At 36.9% G+C, this 23381-nt stretch overlaps 1 protein-coding gene and 1 long non-coding RNA gene across 20 annotated transcripts in view; both read left to right on the forward strand.

Annotated features, from left to right (window-relative positions):
- Positions 1-982: 982 nt before the first annotated feature.
- Positions 983-20131, forward strand: LOC110438604 (uncharacterized). 5 transcript variants are annotated; one of them, XR_012400964.1, is made up of 7 exons: positions 983-1097; positions 7403-7551; positions 7876-8129; positions 9623-9711; positions 10534-10725; positions 14469-14600; positions 19499-20131. It is a non-coding gene; the product is annotated as an uncharacterized lncRNA (long non-coding RNA). The 5 variants fall into 5 exon arrangements; XR_012400963.1 differs by lacking the exon at positions 10534-10725; XR_012400961.1 differs by lacking the exons at positions 14469-14600; positions 19499-20131 and having other exon boundaries at positions 10534-10727.
- Positions 20132-20615: 484 nt separating this feature from the next.
- Positions 20616-23381, forward strand: part of prr15la (proline rich 15 like a) — a 62943-nt gene continuing 60177 nt past the window's right edge. For 12 of the 15 annotated variants that reach the window (XR_012398609.1, XR_012398606.1, XR_012398608.1 and 9 more), the window contains exons 1-3: positions 20616-20835; positions 20915-21004; positions 21602-21661. Coding sequence is in view for 2 of the 15 variants with exons in the window: in XM_021471419.3 (XP_021327094.3) it covers positions 20734-20835; positions 20915-21004; positions 21602-21661 (252 nt within the window). In the remaining 13 variants the exon portion in view is untranslated. Of the gene's footprint in view, positions 20836-20896; positions 21005-21601; positions 21662-23381 lie in introns of those variants that run through there. The other 3 variants (XR_012398648.1, XR_012398641.1, XM_073939275.1) reach the window with 1 other exon arrangement.

The following is a 23381-nucleotide window of genomic DNA, read 5'->3' on the forward strand; positions in this document are numbered from 1 at the left end:
TATGTAAATGTACTCTATGTTTTTATAATTATTTTATAATATAATTTTGCCTATTATATTTTATATAATATTTTATTAGGCTACTTTAATTCATTTTAATGAGTTTGTTTCCGTAATATTGTGTTCATTTAGCTTCATAAAATGCTTATTTATAAAATGTTATTTATTTTAAATAAATGTATTAATTCAGTTATTAATTATTTAATTTTATTATCTCCTTTATGGTATTAATCTGAAATAAACTTTAAAAACTGGTATAGTGCAAAAAAGAAGAGCTAATTAAAACATCTATTGCCTTTATTTTCTTAAATATGTAGTTCAGTGGCAATGAGAGAAAATGCACGAATTAGCTGATGTGAAAAGTTGGACTTCCACTGTATGTGACCAATGACCGCCTCCACAAGGACCTTAAATATCTTAAATATATCGTTCATTCCAAAAAAATAATGACTAATGCAGGATTGGGATGTGTCTGTCGCACTAATAGCTCCATCTAGTGGACAAACGGAAATCTACATATCCTCTTGAAAAATACAATTTGCTGACTACATAAGGGAGACACCTATGGGCAAATTAAATTGATCTTAAAATGAGACCAGATAATATGTTCTTTTTTAATCAAAGGTGACTTGTCTAGGTTTACATGTAAAATAAATAAATAAATAAATAAATAAATAAATAATCTTGCACAGAGAGACTAGTTACTTCAGCTCATAGCCAGGACGATGAGAAACCAAGCCATCCTCCTAAACATGGATGTGTCTTGATCACTCGCAGAATTCCATCATTTGTAGCCTCATATGTTTCCTGTGCGTGATTATACAGAGAGGTCAAACTGCGAGCGCGGGACACACGTGTCGTAGCATCTTCTCATCCCCAGGAAGTGTGTTTTTTAGAGAGTAGCGGGTGTTAATAGATTTCAGACCGTTCGCAGCTGCTCGCAAAAAGCGCTTCAAAGTGCTCAATTGCCTGATGAAAGAGCGTCACGTCATCTGTCACGGGTCTCTTCGTGGGACAGAGACACGCGACGTCGCCAAAATCAGCCCTCCGCGAGGTCATGATGACTGCACGCACACTTCCTCAAAGACTTCACCATGGTAAAATTTCAACACATATTTCTGATTTTTACCATGCGACTGTTTTGCCAACAGTATTTACGCGTTAAATGATAAATGACATGACAGGTTTGGGTTAAACTGAATTCAAAAGACACCTTTTAATTCAACTGTTTGGATTTGTCCATGTTTGGCCAAATGTTGTTGGGTTACAACAACCCAACATTTTTAAGCAAGTATTCTGAAGCTCCATATTGATTGACAAAAAAGTAGAACTAGGCATTACACAGCTTTCAATCAAGTCATCTGCACACTGTGAGGAAAGTGGGTGTAAAGAGTAGTTTCAAAGGTTTATATAGGATCCATATTGGTACCTTAAAGGTGCATATAAGGTACTGAAAGTAAAGATGTTAGTAAAAGGTATAAAAGTATAACTTTTAAAAAGCTGGATAGATTTGTAGTTGTTTTTTTTTCATTGAAGGCATTTCTTTTTCGCCAAAAGCTGCAGTGATTAAAGGCAAATACTGGCCATGTCATGTCTAGATTGATATCCTAATTAAGTAATCCCAACTTTATAACCTGTAATTTACCTGAACTATATACTAGTCAACATTTGAAGTGGATCATTCATCAGACTTGTCCTAAAACTACTGAACATTTGTTCAATTCATTTTGGTTTATTTCTGTAGCGCTTTTACAATGTAGATTGTGTCAAAGCAGCTTAACATAGAAGTTCTATTAAATTGAAACTGTCAATCCAGTTTTCAGAGTTACAGTTTAGTTCAGTTCAGTTCAGTTCAGTGTGGTTTAATTTTCACTGCTGAAAGTCCAAACACTGAAGAGCAAATTCATTAATGCGCAGCTCCACAAGTCCCAAACCAAGCAAGTCAGTGGCGAGGAAAAAAACTTCACCTATTGATTAAAGTGAAGCTTGATAAACTTATTGCTCTGGCATATAATATCTTTTATCAATATAATTCTGTCAACTCGCCTAACATTTTTTTCCTAACTCATATTTACACTTTAGCACTTGTTAATTAAAAAAAAATAATAATTCATAGAGAGGGGCGATGCAGTGGGTAGCATGTTCGCCTTACAGCAAAAAGGTCACTGGATCGAGCCTCAGCTGGGTCATTTAACAGTTCTGTGTGGAGTTTGCATGTTCTTCCCGTGTTCGTGTGGATTTCCTCCGGGTGCTCCGGTTTCCCCCACAAGTCCAAAGACATGTGGTACAGGTGAATAAAGTATGCTAAAATTGACCATAGTGTATGAGTGTGTGTGTAAATGAGTGTGTATGTTTCCCCGTGATGGGTTGCAGCTGGAAGGACTTCCGCTGTGTAAAAAATCATCTGCTGTATAAGTTGGCAGTGAATAATATATATTAAATATACTTAAAACTATAGGCTAACGAATAAAAGACATACACACACTGTTTTGGTTCCTGTGAGGAAAACAGATTATAAATCACATAAAATAAAGTAAGTAGAAAATGTAAAAATGCAGATTGTTTCCTGTAAGGGTTGTGTTTTAGGGGTAGCATTGAAGTAATACAGGATAAAATCATTAAGTGGGGGAAGTCTCCAAAAAGATAGCTGTACCAGATTGTATATGTGTTTGTGTGTGTGTTTGTCTGTGCAGTAGCTATAATGAAGGCTGGGCAGCAACTAATTCCATATAATCTGTTATTCTGTTTTACATAATCAGGTATTATGTAACCAAATTCAATGTTGTGCTGGTAAGTAGATTACATTTGGTATTGTAAAATACAATAAGATTACAGTGACACTTTTTGGATTACATGATTATCAATTGGGAATTGAATATTTACAACATGGCCATGCAAATATTATGTAAATTAGTTTTCCATCCATGCTTGTAAATTTGGGGACAAAAGCATAGTCAATCAGTGATATAATGTGTGAAATTAATATACAAGTTACCAAATTCTGCTAAAGTAATCTTTTGAATAATATTTTAAATTTGAATAACTTTGGCCATGTCATTGCTGTTTTCATCCATTCATTTTTCTTTGGCTTGGTCCCTTTATTCATCAGGGGCCAACTTATCCAGCATATTTTTTACACAGATGCCCTTCCAGCTGCAACCCTGTAACATTTGTACGTTTTCACATTCACAAAAATACACTACGTCCAATTTAGTTTAATTCACAGATAGTGCATGTCTTTGAACATGTGGGGGAAACTGGAGCACCCGGAGAAAACCCATGCCAACACGGGGAGAACATGTAAAACTCCACACTGAAATTCCAACTGACCTAGCCAAGACTTGAACCAGTGACCTTCTTGCTGTGAGGTGACAGTGCTAACTACTGAGTCACTGTGCCGCCCTCATTGCTGTTTTAATTTTTATTAATATTTGTCTATGTGATGAGCAGTCTAAGACAAATCTTGAGGATGTCCTGAACTTTAAAGTTAAACTTTCAATAATTTAACAACACATTTGTTTATTTACAGTTCTTTAATCTTGGTTAATGGTCACAAAATATTTAATGGTTCAGTTAGGTCTGTATTATGTTCAGATATACTAAAAATGTATTTGTTGAAAACAAATTAATGCAAATAATGTGGCTCAGTGGTTAGCACTGTCGCCTCACAGCAAGAAGGTTGCTAGTTTCAGTCCCGGCTGGGTCAGTTGGCATTTCTGTGTGGAGTTTGCATGTTCTCCTCATGTTTGCTTGGGTTTCCTCCTGGTGCTCCTCTCACAGTCCAAAGACATGCAGTATATGTGAATTGGGGAAATTAAATTAGCCTTAGTGGATGTGTGTGAATGAGTGCGTATGGATTTTTCCCAGTACTAGGTTGCAACTGGAAGGGCATCTGCTGTGTAAAACATATGCTGGATAAGTTGGCGGTTCATTCCACTGTGGCGACCCCCGATGAATAAAGCAAGCCGAAGGAAAATGAATGAAATTCATATACATTTTTAAATAAAAGGACATGACTAATCACAATAATTTTCATCATGTAATTTATAATCAGTAATAATTATGTTGAGTAGATTTTGACTTAATTTCCAGTTGATTTTCCAGATTTTATTATCCCTATTGTTGTTAAAAGAGTTACATTTTTAATATAAATGTTTTTTCTCTTTCCCAGAGATGGGTTGCGGCTGGAAGGGCATCCACTGCGTAAAAATGTGCTGGATAAGTTGGCGGTTAATTCCGCTGTGGCGACCCCGTAATAATAAAGGGACTAAGTCGACAAGAAAATGAATGAATGTTCTTTCTCACTAAAACAACATTCACTTCTTCTATTTAATTCTGGATAACCTTAACTTGACAAAGTAAAAGAAGTATCTTAAAAAGTATTAAAATAGATGAATCACATATTACAGTGTGCATTCTCTATAAATAAAATAATCATAAAAGTAATCTTTAGACAGATAAGAGCTTGTGATATTGATCAAAACATAAAGCCGATCAATGATTTATGAGGGAGTTCAGTTCTGAAACACTGATTGGTCACATGGCCACCCTTAATTGGGCAGAAGTGGCATATGGGAAATGCAGGCAACCATGTAGATGTCACATTACTTTTTCTTATACATACGAGCCAGTTGGCACATGGTGAGACCTTTGAACTGTTCCTCATATTTCACTCGTTGGTGAAGTTGTCATGCTTGACAGTACAAAATGTTGGTCTGTTTGGAATATGTGAAGATGAATAACTTTGAGTGAGTGAAAGAATATGTGAAAGAGATGCCATAGATTTTAGGGAATGATGGACTGGGATGATTAAAAAATAAATGCCTGTCATTAGTCAGTTTTCCCACACTCTTGCACTAAGAGTTAGGAAGCTTTTTTAGGTGATATGTGTGATTTTGACTCGATTGAGTTGTTTAAATCAGCCAGCCACGACAAGCCTCACATCGCAGTTAAGTAATCTGAAATAATTCCTTTGGTTTTCAGTTGCAGGAGATAAAATCCACAACCAGCAGATCTACAGAACAAACCACTGAACTGTTTGCTCGCTCACATTTTCAGACAAATCATGCAGCACAGCAAGGGGTTGCTGCCTATATAGAAGACTGAGTGAATACACTGGGCGTGATTGGCTAGCAGCTGTTTAGCATATTCTCTCTAATTGGCCAAAGAGCTGACATTGATGGATTGTCATTTTACTGATTGGTTCCTAGTAGAAATGACGTTCACAAATGCAGGGCAGGGCTAAACCTGTGGGGGTGTGGCTAATTTAATGTCTGCTGTCAATCATTGTGTGGACCCTTCACACAAAAGAAAGTGTTCAGTTTTTAGGGCCAAGATTTTGGTTTAAAACACATTAGCCTACGTTGCATTTATAATTAAACAAATAGATTGTGAATCTTGTGGAAAAAACAAGTAGCTACTTCATTCTTCAAAGGTACACAGTGTTTAACTTTTAATCTACAAAATAAATGAACACAGTAAAACTAAAGAATACATACGACAAAGCAAAATTAAAGAGAAATCTGATGTGGAGGTAAAGTAACTGATGACATCTTATTTCAGAATATTTTGGCTAATAAATCAAATGATCATTACATTGATGATTCTGTAAGTTTTGCCACAACATAACCATTACTCTAACTACTTAAAAAAAAGGAAAATTGTTTTGTTAACGTAAAATTAACTATTTTAATTAGGCGTTTCTTGGAAAACTAAATGGGTGTACTTTGGAAGGCCTGCTGTTTAACTATCATAAGTATCTGTCATATATCCTTAAAATCATATTGAAATATGTGTAGTGCTGGATTTCAAGATCTCATGAAATTAATTCATCCATGAAACCAGGCGCTTTTAAACCAGATCCAACGCCTTATGGAAAGCCTGAGCTCACAGAGAGAAACGGCCCGCCATTTTGTCTCCTGTTTATCGTCAGGTCGCCTGCCAACTCCGCGTCTCCCAATCAGGGCGCACAGAGGAACACATGGTCCGCGGGGCTCCTCAATACCCTCGCGTGCCGCACGCCCTATTTCAAATAAACACCGGGTCCACTTGGCGCAGCGAGACCCGCCATCTGCCCAAACAGAGCATGCGGAAAATAAATGCCGCTCTCCTAAACAAATAAACCGTCGCGCCATTCAGAACTCTCGTACTCGGCGCGGGACTTAAGCGCGGGAAAGGAAAAAAACACGATTTATCCCCACCAAGGGTAAACACGGCGACAGGCCCCTGAATATATGAGAAGACTGATAGAATGGAAAGCTTTCACAAAGTATAAAGTCAGCAGGGAAGTAATCAAGAGGGAAAGTGTGTAGGCGAGGTAGTTTGGAGAAACAAATGATAAGGGTTTTCAAGCAGAAACAGTAGGCCGCGGTCATAGTTGTGTACGTCCAGATTCCAGCAGATGACAGCGGTATAAAGCCAACCAGAAAGAAAGGTTAAATCCCTTACAAAAAGTAACCAAGGTTTTATAGTAACATTCTTATAGCTAAATGTTTAATTCTTTAAGACAGATGTCTACCAATTAGCTACTCAAATGGTTAACTACTGAAACCCCATGGTTGTGGATACTATGTTTTTTATTTATTTGTAAAATTGTGGTCAGTTAATTTTACTAAGGGTTGTTTTACTCAAACGTAAACGACTGACAAATGCTGTAAATGTAAATAAAGATGTTAATATATTTTATTATTATATGCCATTATTAGCTAAGTAGCCCTAATATTTTTGATTCATACCAATGAAGTGTATTTACATTTTCATTCATTCTTTTTCTTTTCAGCTTAGTTCCTTTATTGATCAGGGGTTGCCACCATGGAGTGAACCGCCAGCTTATCCAGCATATGTTTTACACAGCGGATGCCCTTCCAGCTGCAACCCATCATTGGGAAACATCAATACACTCTCATTCACACTCATACCGTATTCACATTTTCTATAGTTAATATAGGGTAGGCAATACAGTTAAAAGTTAAAGTTAAAAGTCTCAAATCCAGCTGTTGAAGGTCATATTTCAAGGGTAACCTTTTATACTATATATAAATAAACTTAATGAATTTATTTATTTCACACAAAAGTTAATAACAGATTCACTTTCACGAATTGCATGTATTTTGAGAATAAAATAATAATAATACAATAAATTCTGAAGGATCATGTAACATAAATGTATAATATGTTAGCTTAGAACTTCTAAAAGGATAATTTGAATGTATTGTAGTAGTTAAATGACAAAATAGGACTAATGTTGTTAATGTAAAAAAGTTAACTTGATTGTTATATAATGAATAGCTATCAAATAAATTATTTTATTATGATCGCATTTTAAAATATTGATTGCCTAATATCACAAAAAATCACACATTTAATAGTGTGGTAGCTTTATGATCATGTTCTGTTTTCACAGCAAGTCTTGTGCATCAACCTTGCAACCAGAAGAGGGCGATGGAGCATCAAGATGCAGAAAAGACTGAGGCTTTCTACTGGTTTGCCTTTCCTCATGTTCTGGTTCTTCATGACACCACAAGAATTTGGAATCTGAAGGTACAAGGCTGTGTGAGTTCTACATCACTTACTTTTTTAGTTGTTATCTTTGTTGTCCATCAGTCAACTTCTGCATTGTTGATTTTGTTGTTAAGTATGGTGAAATGTCACTGGATGTTCTGTATTTATGAAAATTTAGCAGAATATGGCATAGGTGGAAAAGTAATTATGTGATTTGTTCAAAAGCATAATTTTGCAGTGAAATAAATAATAATTTGTTAAGCAAAACATTTTTAAAAATGGCATAAAGTCAGTCTCTCTCTCTCTCTCTCTCTCTCTCTCCCTCTCCCTCTCCCTCTCTCTCTCTCTCTCTCTCTCTCTCTCTCTCAAACTCAGGGTGGAGAATAAGATGATTGGCTATTTTTGCAGTTCGTCATATAGGAGGCAGGGCTGTCGGAGATAGCCGTCCTTTTAGGGCCATAATTGAGGCGGGCAGGACGGCATGTGTGGGCGTGATAGGGTGATTGTGTCACAGAAAGCAAGATTGACAGGAGTGACAGCTCCATTTATTGGCTGCTAGAGTCTAGTCAGCAAAAGGGCATTCAGGGCCACCGACTGGCTCTGCTGGCGGCCTGAGCAGTCGGCGCCTGGTGAGTAAGCATTTAGACAGCAGCCCTCACCGCTGCAATGCATGGGAGAAATATCTCTGTCAACACTGACTCTGATCTTTGATGGTGCCTCTAAAGAGGAAGGTCATACATATGAATGCAATCTCTGTCACACTCTTTTTCACACACACTCTGGCACATAAACACACACACAAAACCAAGGCTGACATAAATTGCGCATAATGCCATGTTGTCAGAGTCCCTTGGCACAAAGATTCAGCAGTAAATACCCTTGACTAAAGGTTCACAGTCCTGACCCTGGAAATATATGGGTGAACATTTCTCAGCTCACTTTGTTTTGAATGTTCTCTTTGTGGAATGATTATAGGCTGTAATAAAGTTTCATTTTTGGTGTTTGGGGTTCTTGTTGAGTGTGGAGATTGAAATGATGGTTAAAGGTAAAATGTTGGAAATACAAATCCAGTCAGTTTTATTGAGAGTGCCTGTTTTACTGCCCAATATTTCAAATTTTAACTGAGGGTGAAATCAGGATGCAGAAACATAATTTAAGTATTGTGGAGAAATTGCAAAACTTTGAGTTTCTTTTATGTTTTGAACTCCGCAGTATTTATAATTCTTTTAAAATATTTGATTGGTGTGTTTTTATGTAAATCTTATTAATTTAATAGCACTGCAGAAATTTCTGCAGTATTACTATACTCTTCTGTGCAGACCCGTAGCTAGGAGGGGTTCCTAAAGATTTAGATTAAGGAAATGTAAAACTATTTTTGGACATTTTTGGTAAATCAAAAAGTGTGGTGGCAGTTGATTCCGCTGTGGTCACCTCTGATTAATAAAGGGACTAATCTAAAACAAATTAATGAATAAATAAATAAAAAAGTGTGGTTATGAAAAATAAGACTTATTTAAAAAAAGACTTAAAAAATAGCTTTCAAAAAATTAAAAACTGCTTTTATTCTAGCCGATATAAAACAAATGAGACTTTCTCCAGAAGAAAAAATATTGTCAGACATACTCTGTGAAAAATTTCCTTGCTCCGTTAAATATAATTTGGAAAATATTTAAAAAAGAAAAAAAAATTAAAAGGGGTGCTAATAATTCTGACTTCAACTGCACACACCCACACAAAGACAGATTAATACATTCATATTATATAATCTGATAAATTTAAATAATAACTGAAGAGATTTGTAATCCATGACATGAGGTGCACTCCCAAATTGTGTTATCTTATGAATAGCTTTAATTTCATAACTCTTTGTTGTTGTCAGTCTCAATACACCTCCTTGGGGTGTGGCTAATTCTGGCACATGGTACAGAATTTAATTCTGCATTTGTGCCCAGTTGATTTAAAACATAAAATTGTCTTTTAAGAGATGTTCAAAAAAAATACAGAAATGAAAAGAATGTTTTGCCCATTAAACCCTTTAACATTTAAGGAAAATAGTTTTTTGGAAATGTACTGGCATTACTGACTTAAACTTTTTTTGGGTTTTCTCTTTGTCTATTTCCAGTAATGCATGAAGCCCTGGAGTCATGGTAAATAGCATCTCTTGTGCTTCAGGAATTTTATCCAACATGGAGGATGAAGAGATTTCTCCTGGTGAGTTCTGGGAACTCTGTGTATGTGATTTCTGATAAAATAATCCTGCAGTAACTTTGGTCAAAAGTCCCCTGTACTTGTTGCACTTGGCTAATGAATGTCTACGACAATATTTAACCCACAATTTTGGCTTCTTTGCACACACATAAACATCTACACAGGCACAGATATACACACATCAAACAAAAATCATTCTTTTATATATGTTTGAATAACCTTTCCCTCAAACAAAGGTGAAAGAAAATAAACACTATCCAGAGGAAATGTCCTTCTAAAGGAAACACGCTCACTTGGTCTTACGGCATGTTTTGGTAGTAAAATATTTGCGTTTCACTTTTTTAGAAACGCTGATGTCCTGAGTGTTGTGACCTCAGAATGTTAAAACTGGCGATGTTATAAAGCAACCATGCTTCATGGAAGATTGAGGTATTTTATTCCAACTTGCGTGGTTATAGTTAGTACTACTGTATATAGAAAAGATGGACCATCGGTCCAGGATTGAGAAGCAGTGTCCTTCAGACTAATAAAAGCAGGCGATTCATATACTTAGAAAAAGGCCACAGAAAGTACCACCTAATATCCTAAAGCTGTCATGCTCACAGAATCACTTAATAAGGCACATAATCGTAAGAGGCGGCCAGGACCTCAGATGACACTAAATCAATTGGCAGACGGTAACTCCTCAGGCGGGCCACGGTACCTAAGCTTTGAGTTATGACTTTCGATGTGCCCCAGGGCTCAATACTCGGCCCACTCACACTTCTCTCCGTCCCAACTTTACCCTCTGGACTTAATTCATTTTTCCCTTGCTGGATCTGACAGGTTGCGTGTTACTTGGCGCCTCTCAAGTCACCAGGCCAGTGCTATGATTAAGGGAGATGGAGGAGGATTAATGGAAAAGTACAGGAACGGCAAGGAACGGTGTTGACCTAGAGGGAAGAACCTTGTGCTAATTCCTAACATGCTGCTTGTTTCTGGCAGGCAAAGATAAAAGGTTATATGTCTCAAGAAACCGTAAGTACGTCAGAAGTGTTTATTTGGTTTGTCCAGGCTATATTGAAACAGTTGTTTGCGAAGGAAATTGAAATTATAGTGCTGCATAACCAAGCTATTTGCTGTGGAGGTCTTGCTTAATCATTTCCATAGCTCGTGTTGTCTTTGGTGTCAGTTCCCATCTGCAGATGATACCGCTAAAGAATGAATGGCAATCAGATGTTAGTTGTTTTTGAACAGAGTTGGAGAGCACTTTCCTACAGTAATCACGAGAGAATGCTGCGCCCAGAATTGCCGTCGCCACAAAGAACGCTTAATCCCTGTCACTTCTCCATCTTTACCAGCATGCATCTATTGTTCGGTTTGTGCTCATCCCAACAAGACGACGTTAAACGGCAGTGGAGGTTTTCCAGGTTAGCTTCCCACATTCTCCTCACTAATCAAGAGCTGCCTCGTAATAACGATAAATCTCTCGTTCTGACATGCGACATAAATAAAGCAAACAGGCCTCGGTTTGATTACCCAGACTCCCCGTGAACAGACGGGCATTTGAGTGGCTCTGCTATTTATCAACCTGGATCTCCCTTCCTCTCAATCTCTCCAGCACTCAAAAAAGCGCCGTCACTGATTGCGTTTAATGTCTAACACATGGCCTGGCCAAGCATTCCCACTGCTGCCCGGGGAGGTGTTTGGACTGATTAAGAGAACTGCATTTGCAGCCAAAGACTTGGGTTGTGAAAGCGAAAGGTTTTGGCAAGGCGGCAGAATTTGGGGTGTAGCTCCAGGGATTAGAATGCTCCTGCCTCTGTGGTTAGCGGACAGAGTTTCTACTCTTAGAGTCTTGCAGAAGCATCCAAACGGAAAAAGAAATGGAGTATGGCTGCAATTACTTATTATCCTGAGGAGTGTTTCCTCACTTCAGCACCTCACCTTTTTCCCTTTCTCTCCCTCACTTTTTCCTTTTCCCCTTCATCCATTCAGCGCTTCTCCTTTTGCCGGCTGCCTGGGGTCACATTTAACCTGGAAGTGCTTTGATTGGGCCGGGGGTCACTTCACGGGCCCCCAAATTGCCTGCACCCATCCGTCACTGTCAGGCCATTATTAGTGCTATTATCATCAAAGTCACAGTCTGAATTATAGTGCATGCAAACGGTTCGCCTATTGGACTTAAAGGCGACTTGAGCCGGGATGACAGCAAAAAGGGTTGAGACCTTGCCGATGACATCACTCTAATCCCTCAAAGGCAGAAATGGCTGACACTGAACAGAACAGTGTTCAGGTTGCACAGCTTCATGTTGTCTTGAAACTCTCAGATTCATGTTAACAGGCGACCGTAGGCCAAATGTAGACTAGCCGGCAGATTTGTGAGCAGTAGATTAGTGAAAAGGTCTTGTTTCTTACAGAAAAAGCAATGAGATGTTAATAGTTAACGAGAAACAACATTTGACGTGTGGGGAAATTATTCATATAGCAGCATAGGCTTTTATACAAAGAACTTACAAATGAGAAATAATCCTACAACTTAATGTTATGTGAAATGAAAATTTACAATGTTTATTTTGTTATTCTTAAGGTAAATAATTAATCTGACAATTAATAATCAGTCAAATTTGTTGACCCTTTGCCTCTGCATTTGAAATGGCCGTCTTTCATTTGATGTCAACTTGAGAGCTTTCATAGCAGTATATCAAAATCAAAATCTTAACTATGCCCCTCTTAATGTTAGTTTGCTGCAAAAAAGAAAATAAAGATGCCCCTCTCCTAATCAATCTGCATTTTCAGTTGGAAGTACATCAACATACTGAAATAAAAGTCTCAGCAACATCTGATTTACATTTAACCACATTGAGCATCAAGTATCAAGCAAGTAGTTGTGTTCACTCGTGAAGAAATGCCATGCACCTGCACACATACAGTCCTGAAGTCTACCAAATTTCTTGGTTGTCATGTATGCACTTAACATATAACAATATCTTGTTAAAAGACTTGCACTCTAATACCCACTTACAAAAGTTTGAATGAAGAAAAAAGAACAAAAGGTAAAGTACCCTTCTAAAATATTTAATGTTTAAGAAAAGTATTAAACATGTATATTTTTGGTTATTGATTGATGACATGCTGAGACTGACATACTGACATTCATTCATTCATTTTCCTTTTGGCTTAGTCCCTTTTATTAATTTGGGGTTGCCACAGCGGAATGAACCACCAACTTATCCAGCATATGTTTTACACAGCTGATGCCTTTTCAGTTGCAACCCATCACTAGGAAACATCCATACACACTCATTCACACAGATACACTACGGCCAATTTAGCTTTAAAATAGGTTGGCGGTTCATTTCGCTGTGGCGACCCTGGATTAATAATGGGACTGAGCCAAAAAGAAAATGAATGAATTAATTTACCTATAGCACATGTTTTTGGACTTGTGGGGGAAACTGGAGAACACACAAACTCTACACAGAAATGCCAGCTGACCCAGCCGAGGCTCAAACCAGCAACCTTATTGCTGTAAGGTGATTGTGCTACCGACTGCACCAACGTGCTGCCCAACATACTGACATTCCACCCAAAAATGATCATCTGGTTCCTTTTGGTTTTTCATGTTCTTCTTCATGCAATGAAGTGATTTTGAAGAATGCTGGTAAGAAAATAGTTTCTCTTTCCTTTGACTTGCATTGACATTGTTTTTAATTGTCAATAGTAACCAAAATTGCTTGGTTATTTATCCAACATTCTTCAAAATATCTTATTTTATCTTCCATATAGTGAAGAGTCATTTTGAGATACATTTACATTACATTTACATTTAGTCATTTAGCAGACGCTTTTATCCAAAGCGACTTACAAATGAGGACAAGGAAGCAATTTACACAACTAAGAGCAACGTTCAGATACAACGTTCAAAGATACAAGTAGTCAAGTGTCCACAATATGTTTTATATAAATATATTTTTGAGAGTATTGAGAGTCATTTCACATTTACAATGTGAGTTTACATACGTAATTTGGAACCATCTCTGATTTGAAAAACTGAACGTAGTATTAGCATGTAAACCATACAGCATGCTATGACTGAGTAAGACTAAAATGGTTGTGAATGCAGGATTTGAAAGCTTTTAAGTGTATGATTTTTACACGATAAAGAATTACAAAACTAACAACTTTTTTTTTCTGAGCAGTTTGCGCATTAAACTGTGACAAGACATCATTTATACATCAAAATATACAAAAATGACACATTTCACCTTTAAGTGAACTCTACAGCGAGATCACCTCACAGCAAGAAGGTCGCTAGTTTGAGTTCTGGGTGGGTCAGTTGGCATTTCTGTGTGGAGTTTGCATGTTCTCCCCTGTTGGCATAGATTTCCTCTGTATGTTCCAGTTTCCCCCACAGTCTGAAGACATGCAACATAGGTGAATTGAATAAACTAAATTTGCCGTAGTGTATGTGTGTGGATGCAAGAGTGTATGGGTGTTTCCCAGTGTTGGGTTGCAGCTAAAAGGGCATCTGCTGTGTAAAACACATGCTGGATAAGTTGGCAGTTCATTCCGCTGTGGTGACCGCTGATTATTAAGGGACTAAGCCGACAAGAAAATGAATGAATGAATAAAACTAATCTTCAAACGTTATTGCACTCCTTCACATTCAGTGCTGCCCTGGACACCGAGTGGCCTGCATTGTTTTGCACTCATGTGTCAGTCGATGTTGTCTCTCTGCGACAGATCTTAAGGCAGTGCTGTTGTCCTTTTAAATTAAGCTTCTCCATATGCATGAGCAAAGCGGGGGGAGAAAACGTTGGCAATGAAGGAAAGAAGTGCCATGGCGGGGAGTCTAATCAAGTGACAAACTGCTGAGCTGACTCAAAACACGAGCTGTTCATCGGAGATAGGTAAGCATGAGAAACACACTCTTTCATGTGCATCCTTGGAGAAATGCTTTAGAGCTGCCTTAAATGTAGATAGTATAGTATGTCCATGTGATGATTTGTATCATCCTTTCTTGTCGGGTGGCCCACCTTTCATTATATCATTTTAGGGCGCTCCCGAAGGTTGATGGGAGTAGGGTCAAAGTTCAACTCTGACGCCCCCATATGGTCAATTAAATCCCACTCAGTGCCCAAACAGGGCCTCTTTCTTTATGGCACTATTTACTCGTCTATTTTTATTATGTACAGAGAATGAAAGATGATATTCCAGATTATACGTTTATTTTGTAACACTTTAGTTCTGGTCACAATTCATGCTATTAACTACAGGATTATAACCTGCCTATTATTAACTTTTTAGTAGTATGTATAAAGTTGGATCTATTTCTACATCCCTAACCCTACCCAAAACCTAAACCCAACTACTATTTTTCTAACTATTAATAAACGGTTAATTAGTAGTTTATTAAATTACAAGTATTAGTTAATGGTTTGTTAATACCAATATTTGTGACCTAAACTAAAGTGTTACCATGTATTTCTACTTTCTCTGGATTTATTAGGTATGGCTTTCAGTAAAATATTAATATTTGTTATATTCTATAAAAAGTCTCTTTCTTCCAAGTGACACAAAAATACTATCATTTTTCAGAAAATGTTTTGAATCACTCACCTGTTTTTCAGGAAAAGGACAACAGGTCAGTATAGCAAATGTGAAAATCAGAATATTTTTTTCTCAGCTCCTCTGAAGTAAAGCATGTTATGCTATTATGTTGTCTACCAATACATTATATAAACATATAAACAAAAAAAAATAATTTATAATATTATTATTTTAAAGTTTAAAGAAATGTCATTAGTTGTTAAACAAACTTTCACTCAAACAAATATTTTTTTACTTAATTGGAATCAACTGAATTTGCTTACCTGTTAAAACAATTAATGTTATTATTAAGTAAGTTGGTGTTACTAAACTGCCTAAAGGCATAGTCCACCTAAAACTGAAAATACTTTCTGCATCTACTTGTGTCACAAACCTGTTTGAATTTCATTCATTTATTAGTTCATTCATTCAATTTCCTTCAGCTTAGTACCTTATTTATCAGGGGTCATCCCAGCGGAATGAACCGCCAACTATTCCAGCATATGATTTATGCAGCGTAAGTCCTTCTAGCTGCAACCCGGCACTAAGAAAGCCCCATACACTCACTATCACACACAAACACACTCACACACTATGACCAATTTAGTGTATTCAGTTGTCCTATACTGCATGTCTTTGTACTGTGAGGCAAACTGGAGCACCCAGAAACCTACGCAAACACGGGGAGAACATGCACACTCCACAGCCCCTTCTTGCTGTGAGGCGACAGTGCTAACCACTAAGCCACTGTGCAGCCTTGAACATCTTTATTACTTGTTTCAGCTTGCATATCACAACAGATTACACAGTTACAGAATAATAATCATGTAGACACAGCAAACATTTTACACCCTATTCTCCCTCCCATCAACCCGTGACCTAAAAAAAGGTTTAAATCAGGTAAAGAAGACAGTTTCCCAAGTCTGTCTTTACACCATGGTAGCACTATCACCTCACAGCAAGAAGGTCGCTGGTTTGAGCCCCAACTGGTTCAGTTGGCATTTCTGTGTGAAGTTTGCATGTTCTCCCCATGTTTGCGTGGGTTTCCACCTGGTGCTATGGGTTTCCCCATAGTTCAAAGACATACAGTACAGTGCTGGATAAGTTGGTGGTTCATTCTACTGTGGCGACCCCAGATTAATAAAGGGACTAAGCCAAAAAGAAAATAAATGATTAAATGTAAAATACACATTTCTATGAATCTGACCTCTTTTGCTTTGTAAGAGAGGGCTGACAGCATATATAACCAGGATAAGAATTTCTTCCTTTATTTTGAAAGCTGTTGGAAGCCTGAAACCATTGAATTTCACAGTATTTGTTTTTTTTATACTATGGAAGTCAACAGCTTTCTAACATTTTAAGAAATATTTTCTTTTGTGATCAGCAGAAAAAAGATTCATAAACAAATGAAACCATTTGAAGGAGAGTAAATATTAAGTAATTTTTTTCAGTTTTGGATGAACTGTCCCTTTAAATAGCGATGAAGGAAACACTCAGTGTATTTTTGTACACTGTTTTGTCGTCACTGGCGCCATGAAAATAATTCTGTTCCAGTATTTTGTTTACTTTTTAATCGGTTGATTCACAACCCCATGTTGTGGTTTTATACTGACCTTATATCAGGACCTTAGTACAAATCCCCATGCATAAGCAAGTCTGACAGTCACAAGACAAACTTGAAAGCTGCTCTCAAACCAAACGAGGAATGGCAGCCTGTGACCCAGAAAAGGCGCTTCATGCTGTAGGTGCAATTGATTTGTCAGGAAAGAGGTGAAAGGCCTTATGGGCAAAGTAAATAAAAGAATGCATATCAATATATCATCAATACTCTTCTTTATGCTGGTTCAGATGCTCTCAGGAGGCTAAAAATGCTGGCCGGAGATCAATAAGGAGTCTGAGCTAGAAAGATGGTGGCTTTGCTGTCAGGTTTTGTACTCTGGACTGTAATACCATCTGCAGTGATGGAGATTAACTTTAGTCATGGATCTTCATGTTCGCTCTCTGCAGATCAGGAGCGTCACGGTGGGTTCGGCTGGATGAGTGAGTCATTTTCTTCAAGTACGTTGGAATGAACACTTCTCAAATGGGTTAAAGTGAAATGACTGGGGCCACCAGGATCAATATAGTGTAGATTTCATGCCTGTCTAATCACGGACACAAGAGAAGGTGCCAGTTTTCTTTCTCTAGTATGTAAGTGTATCTCTTTCTTAAGCAATTCTGTAGTCAAGGCTATTTGTGTTTCCAACAGAGACTTTGTGCTGGATGGTTTTAAATTGAATCAGCAAGCTCATATAGAAATAGATTCATTCATTCCTTTATCAGGGGTCGCAACTGCAAAATGAACCGCCAATTTATCCAGCATATGTTTTATACAGCAAATGTCCTTCCAGATGCAACCTAGTACTGGGAAACATCCATACACACTCATTCACACACACTCATACACTATGGTCCCATGCAGCATGACTTTAGACTGTGTGGGAAACCAGAGCACCCAGAGGAAACTCACATGAACACAGGGAGAACATGCAAACTCCACACAGAAATGGCAACTAACCCAGCTGGCACTCGAACAAGCAACTTTCTTGCTGTGAGGTGACTGATAACCACAGAGCCACAGTCTTGCCCTAGAAATAGATTTAGTTTAAATGAGACATATCATCATTATCTAACTTTACTTGTAGCATTAAGAACAGTTTCAGTTCATCATCGAAAAAACACTAATAATGATGTAAACATGAACAAGTACACTGTGAACAGATCAGGTAAATCATATTTAAAATACTTTTGACCAAACCAAACATCTGTAAGAGAGCCAACTTCAAGAAAGCTTATACTCTTAAAATGCTGGATTATTATACATTTTATGTACTTAATACATTTTAAACATTATAAATTATAAAAACTTTATAAATATATAAAAAGACAAACAGCATATTGGTTTGTCTATACTTCACTCAAATGTTGGTTGAAATAACCCAGCATTTTTAGAGTGTATAGATAAAATTGGAAGCACATGAATTAATACATTTAATTTATCATTACATTTTTTTGACAGGAAGAGAACATAATTCCAAGATATCAGTGTGTAATTCTGAGAAATAAAGTCAAATTTGCAAGAAATAAAATTGATTTAAAAAATCTGAATACCAAGAAATAAACTTTTGACGTTTGAACTGTAAGAAATAAAGTTAAAACTTTGAAAAAAAAATCTTTAAATAAATAAGGTTAAAAATAAACCTTTAATAAATCATATCATAAATAAATTATAAATTAAGTAAATCTTATTTAAAAAAAAAGCAGGATTGCAAGACAAATGTCAAATTTCAAACAAAGTCAGCATCATGAACAATACAAGATTGTGAGAAAGGCCATAAACTCAGAATTGCAAGAAATTAAAGTAACACTTGAAAAAAGTCACAGTTGCATTGTGAAAAAATTGCAAGAAATAAAGTCATAATTACAAGCTACAAACTTAAAAACACATGGGGAAATAAACTATGGAAATAAATAAGACTACAATTTTTAACTCTGCAGAAACATTCTCCCTACTCACCTGTCAACGATTTAGTATGCAAAAATTAAGATTTATTAAAAAGAGGCATGGGACGATAGCCGGTTTTAAAACCACTATAATTATCTGTTATACTATTCCTAAGAGATATGTAAGGTTTTTTTATGTGTTGTAAAGAAATCAGTGGTTTTGAAACAAATGAAGATAGCAATGATTTATGTTAATTATTTAGCCTGACGTGTTTGCTGTTCTAAAATATTTCAAATCTTTCCTAAAATAAAATATATAGTGTGTGTGTGTTTTTTTTTTTTTTTTTTGCTCAGACAATTAAAAAGAACTTATTTTAGAGCAGTACTCACAACACCGTGATAACTGTGATATTTTTATCAAGGTTATCATACTGTCAGAAACTTATACCGGCTCATGCCTAATTAACAGAAGTGTTCAGGAAATGTCCTTAGTTTTTGTTATATGTCTAAAGTACCTCTGTCATTTGCTTTAATACAGGCCGTCTCAGAAATATTTAAATTAATTGAGCATGAATCAAACATTAGGTCATTTGAGCCATATTCTCACTACAGCAATACTCTACTGCTGGACCAGACACTATTTGACTGACCTTTTGTGATCCTAAGACTGCTTTAATGAGTTACAGGATCCACTTTGTTCCAGTTGAGAGCAGCTTCTCTCCTTCTTTCCCTGCAGAGCCCTCTCTTTTACAACCTCAGGTGCTTCTGGATACACTTAGTGCTCACTGTATGTCACCTGGGACTACCCGAGATCAACCCTTAGCTGACCTCTCTCTGGTATCTGTGCGCACACTGCCAAAAAAGACAGAATGAGAGAGTAAGAAATAGAAAGTGCCCTAAAAAGTCTTAACATGAAAGAAATCTTTAAAAAAGCTATATATAAGATTGTTTTTACTTTACTTTGGACATATTTTTGAATTAGACAAATGCAAGATTCAAAGGCCTTTGATGGATGTAATTAATATATTTTAATAACCAATATATTTAATATAAAGAGTTAAAGGTTTCAATCTTTATTTTTATGTCTCAAAAAAGTATGCAACACATTTAGTCATTTTATGCTCACATGCCTGTTTGTACAATAATTGAGAAAATGTAATAAAATTTTTTAATTTTTCACCATTCTGCACAAAGTGCAAATTATATAACTTGATAAGATTAAAATATGATGGAATGATTTTCTTAAGGTTATGCTTTTCATAATTACAATTGATTAATTTGTAAAATTATTTGTATAATTTTTATTGAATATGACTGCTTCTTTTAATGATGTGCAAGATATAATTATGACTTTAACTTAGTCAAGCAGCCAAGAAGCCATTTGATTAATGTAAAACTACAGACATTTGTTTTAAATGTCAGATAATAGTTAATCAATCATATTTAATAGATAATAACAATGTGTTTAATAACTCTAATGACTGAAAAATAGCCACATCTTTTGTGAAGGGTTTCAGTAAATCAAAATTTCTAAAATAAACAAGCAAACTAACAGTAAGAGATATTTAAAACTTTTAGACTTTATTGATGCTATTAATCTTGCCATTTTACGCAATAGCCTAAATAAAAACAGATAAGAGTTGGGAGCTGTACTAAAGGACTTTATGATAGCAGCTGTAGTAATCATCTCAACATGACACTTTATGTGCTGTTTAATCAACCTTTTTTCTTCAAAGATTTAAGACATTAAGCACTATTAAAACTTTTAGGGTCCCCCTTTGGCACATTTTACTCGTTTTGAAGTGTTTGGAGACGCACTCGTGATGTTGACACGCCAGAGTGTCTTTAACTTTAATCGAAATGCCACGAGCGTGAAAGTCATCAGGCTGTCACGGATCTGCGCGTGGCCATGACCGGCATGATAAAGAACCGGACGCTATTTCGGCGAGGAAAACGGCTAATGGGCGAAAGATGAGGAGAAAAACAATAGCGAAGCGCATACTGTACAATGGATACGAGAGATACGAAGAGACAGCCGAGGAAACGGGCGCTAGGGCGAACCACGTCTTCAGTGTATGTAAACATCAAGCTTTTGTCGCGTAGTGTCATTGTTTTGCAGAGCCTTGATTTAATTATGTGACTGATCTTTCAGCAAGAACCGGCGAAGAGGAGAAAATGGAGAGGACTAAATGGAGAGGACATCTCACCTTGCAATGTTGACTACATCAAGTTCAAAACAAAGGTCTGTTCGTGTTTTTATTGCTCAGTCAATATGACAGCAGTTCTGTTTTTAACTGATAGCTGAATAAATTAGATTGGCTGGCAACATCAATTCTTCTCATTTATTAGCTTTGAGATTGTAATAATGTTGTGTAATACGTTACGTGAGATACAAACGATGCACTGAATATTTAATGTGATATATGTGCTTTAAATCGTTTCAGATTTGTTTATATCTGTAGTTTAATGAAGGTTAATAGGATCATCAAATGAAGACACTAGAGGCATCGTTTGGGGTTCCTCGCCCTGGCAAAACCCTCTGGAGGTCCATTAGGTAACATTTCAAAAAGGAAAAAGCTTTCTAAGAGTTTAAAGGAAACCCCATTGTACTTAATAGGCTTTCACCAGTTTCTCAACAAATCCTGTTATTTGGGAAATGTTTAGAGGTGCTTGAATTTTTAACAAGAAGCTTGAGACATTTGGATTTGTCAGCGTGAGGAATGCTGATTGATGCCTATCAGTTTCTTGAAAAAAAAATAGCCAAAACTGTGGTATTTTAAGTGAAACAGTCCATTGTATTCATGTTTAATTCATATGGTTTTAATTTGCATTTAAACAGGCTTTTGAGGTGGATAAAGCCCTTGGAGATGCAGCTAGGGATACAGACTTTACTATGGAGGTAATGTGTATCACCACATAACACTGCTTTTGAAAGAATATAGCATTTAATTCACTGCTAGTTAAATTAGGATATCTGTAAACATCTGCAGTGAAATGCTTTTGACAGCCAATTGCCTTCATGTCTTACTTAACTCCATATATTTCATCCAAAAATGAAAACCTGATGGATCCTCAGCAAATCCAAGATATAGTGACTTGTTTTCTTCAGTGGAACCAGATTATTAGCTGAAACTGGTCTTTTGTGATTCATACAATACAATACTATTTTAGTCTTTAGGAATAAATTTAAGTGTTATGAAGTGAAATGAATGTTTACAGTTATTTACAGATTATGTACAGATTATGTCTCATGACAGTCTGAATTGCGAGCTTGCTGACTCATAATAACGCATATTAAAGTTTGGGAAAAGATGTGAAAAGTCATTAATTCATTTTCCTTCGGCTTAGTCCCTTTATTAATTAGGGGTTGCCACAGCAAAATGAATCGCCAACCTATCCAGCAAATGTTTTACACAGCGGATGCCCTTCCAGCTGCAACCCAGCACTCAAACATCCATTCAAACTCATTCACACACATACACTACGGCCAATTTAGTTTGTTCGTTCAATTCACCTATTCTTTAAACTGTGGGGGAAACCAGAGCATCCAGAGGAAACCCACACAAACTTGGGGAGAACATGCTAACTCCACACAGAAATGCCACCAGCCAAGACTCGAAGCGGTGACCTTCTTGCTGTGGGGCGACAGTGCTAACCACTGAGCCACTGTATTGGCCCACACAATACAATATAATAACAATATTTTAGTCTTTGGTAATAAATTTAGGTCTTGAAAGTGTAAGTGAAATGATTCTTTACAGTTACTAACGCCCTATTCACACGGGGCGTCAGCGTCAACGCTTCCCATTAACTTTGAATGGGTGACGTCAGGCGTTGCCGAACTGCATTGTGGATCCGTCGGCGGCGCTTCAGAAGCGTTCCTCGCTGCAGAAGTTGGGACCAGCTCAACTTTTCAAGCGCCGACGGAAGCGTCAGCCAATCAGATCGCTGTATGCAAATACACCAGCTCAGACAGTGGCCTATTGCTGACTGAATTTCATTGGCTGACGCTTCTATGACGATCGTTTCAGCTCCAACTTCAGACACGCCCTCTGTAAAGCGTTGACGCTGAAGCCCCGTGTGAATAGGGCGTTACAGATTATGAAACAGTATTTACAGTGTTATTACTTTTAATCTGCAGTTTCATGACAGCCTGGACTTTGAGCTTGCTGACTGAAAATGTCACATTTTAAAGTTTGGGAAAATATATGAAAGGCCAATAATTACAAATGAGATTGCTCATAGGTTTTTAATATACACTCCCACATCTAGGAAAAACAGATGTAGCATTTGATAGGCATCCTCCCTTTCCATTATGAACAAACATTTGAGTAATGAATCACCAAGGACCGGTTTCTTCTTAAAATCTTCTTCAATGAGTTAAATGGAAAAAAAAAACACCTACATTTTGAAAGGCCAAAAATGTGTTAATTATCCCTTTAAAAACGTCTTTGACTAAATGTGTTTAGAGCAGGGATGTCCAAACTTGGTCCTGGAGGGCCGGTGTCGTTGATAGTTTAGCTCCAACTCTGATCAAACACATCTGAACCAGCTAATCAAGCTCTTACTAGATATACTAGAAACTTCCTGGCAGGTGTGTTGGAGGATGTTGGAGCTAA

Source organism: Danio rerio, chromosome 3 (assembly GCF_049306965.1).
Source record: "Danio rerio strain Tuebingen ecotype United States chromosome 3, GRCz12tu, whole genome shotgun sequence".
NCBI classification, from domain to species: Eukaryota; Metazoa; Chordata; class Actinopteri; order Cypriniformes; family Danionidae; genus Danio; species Danio rerio.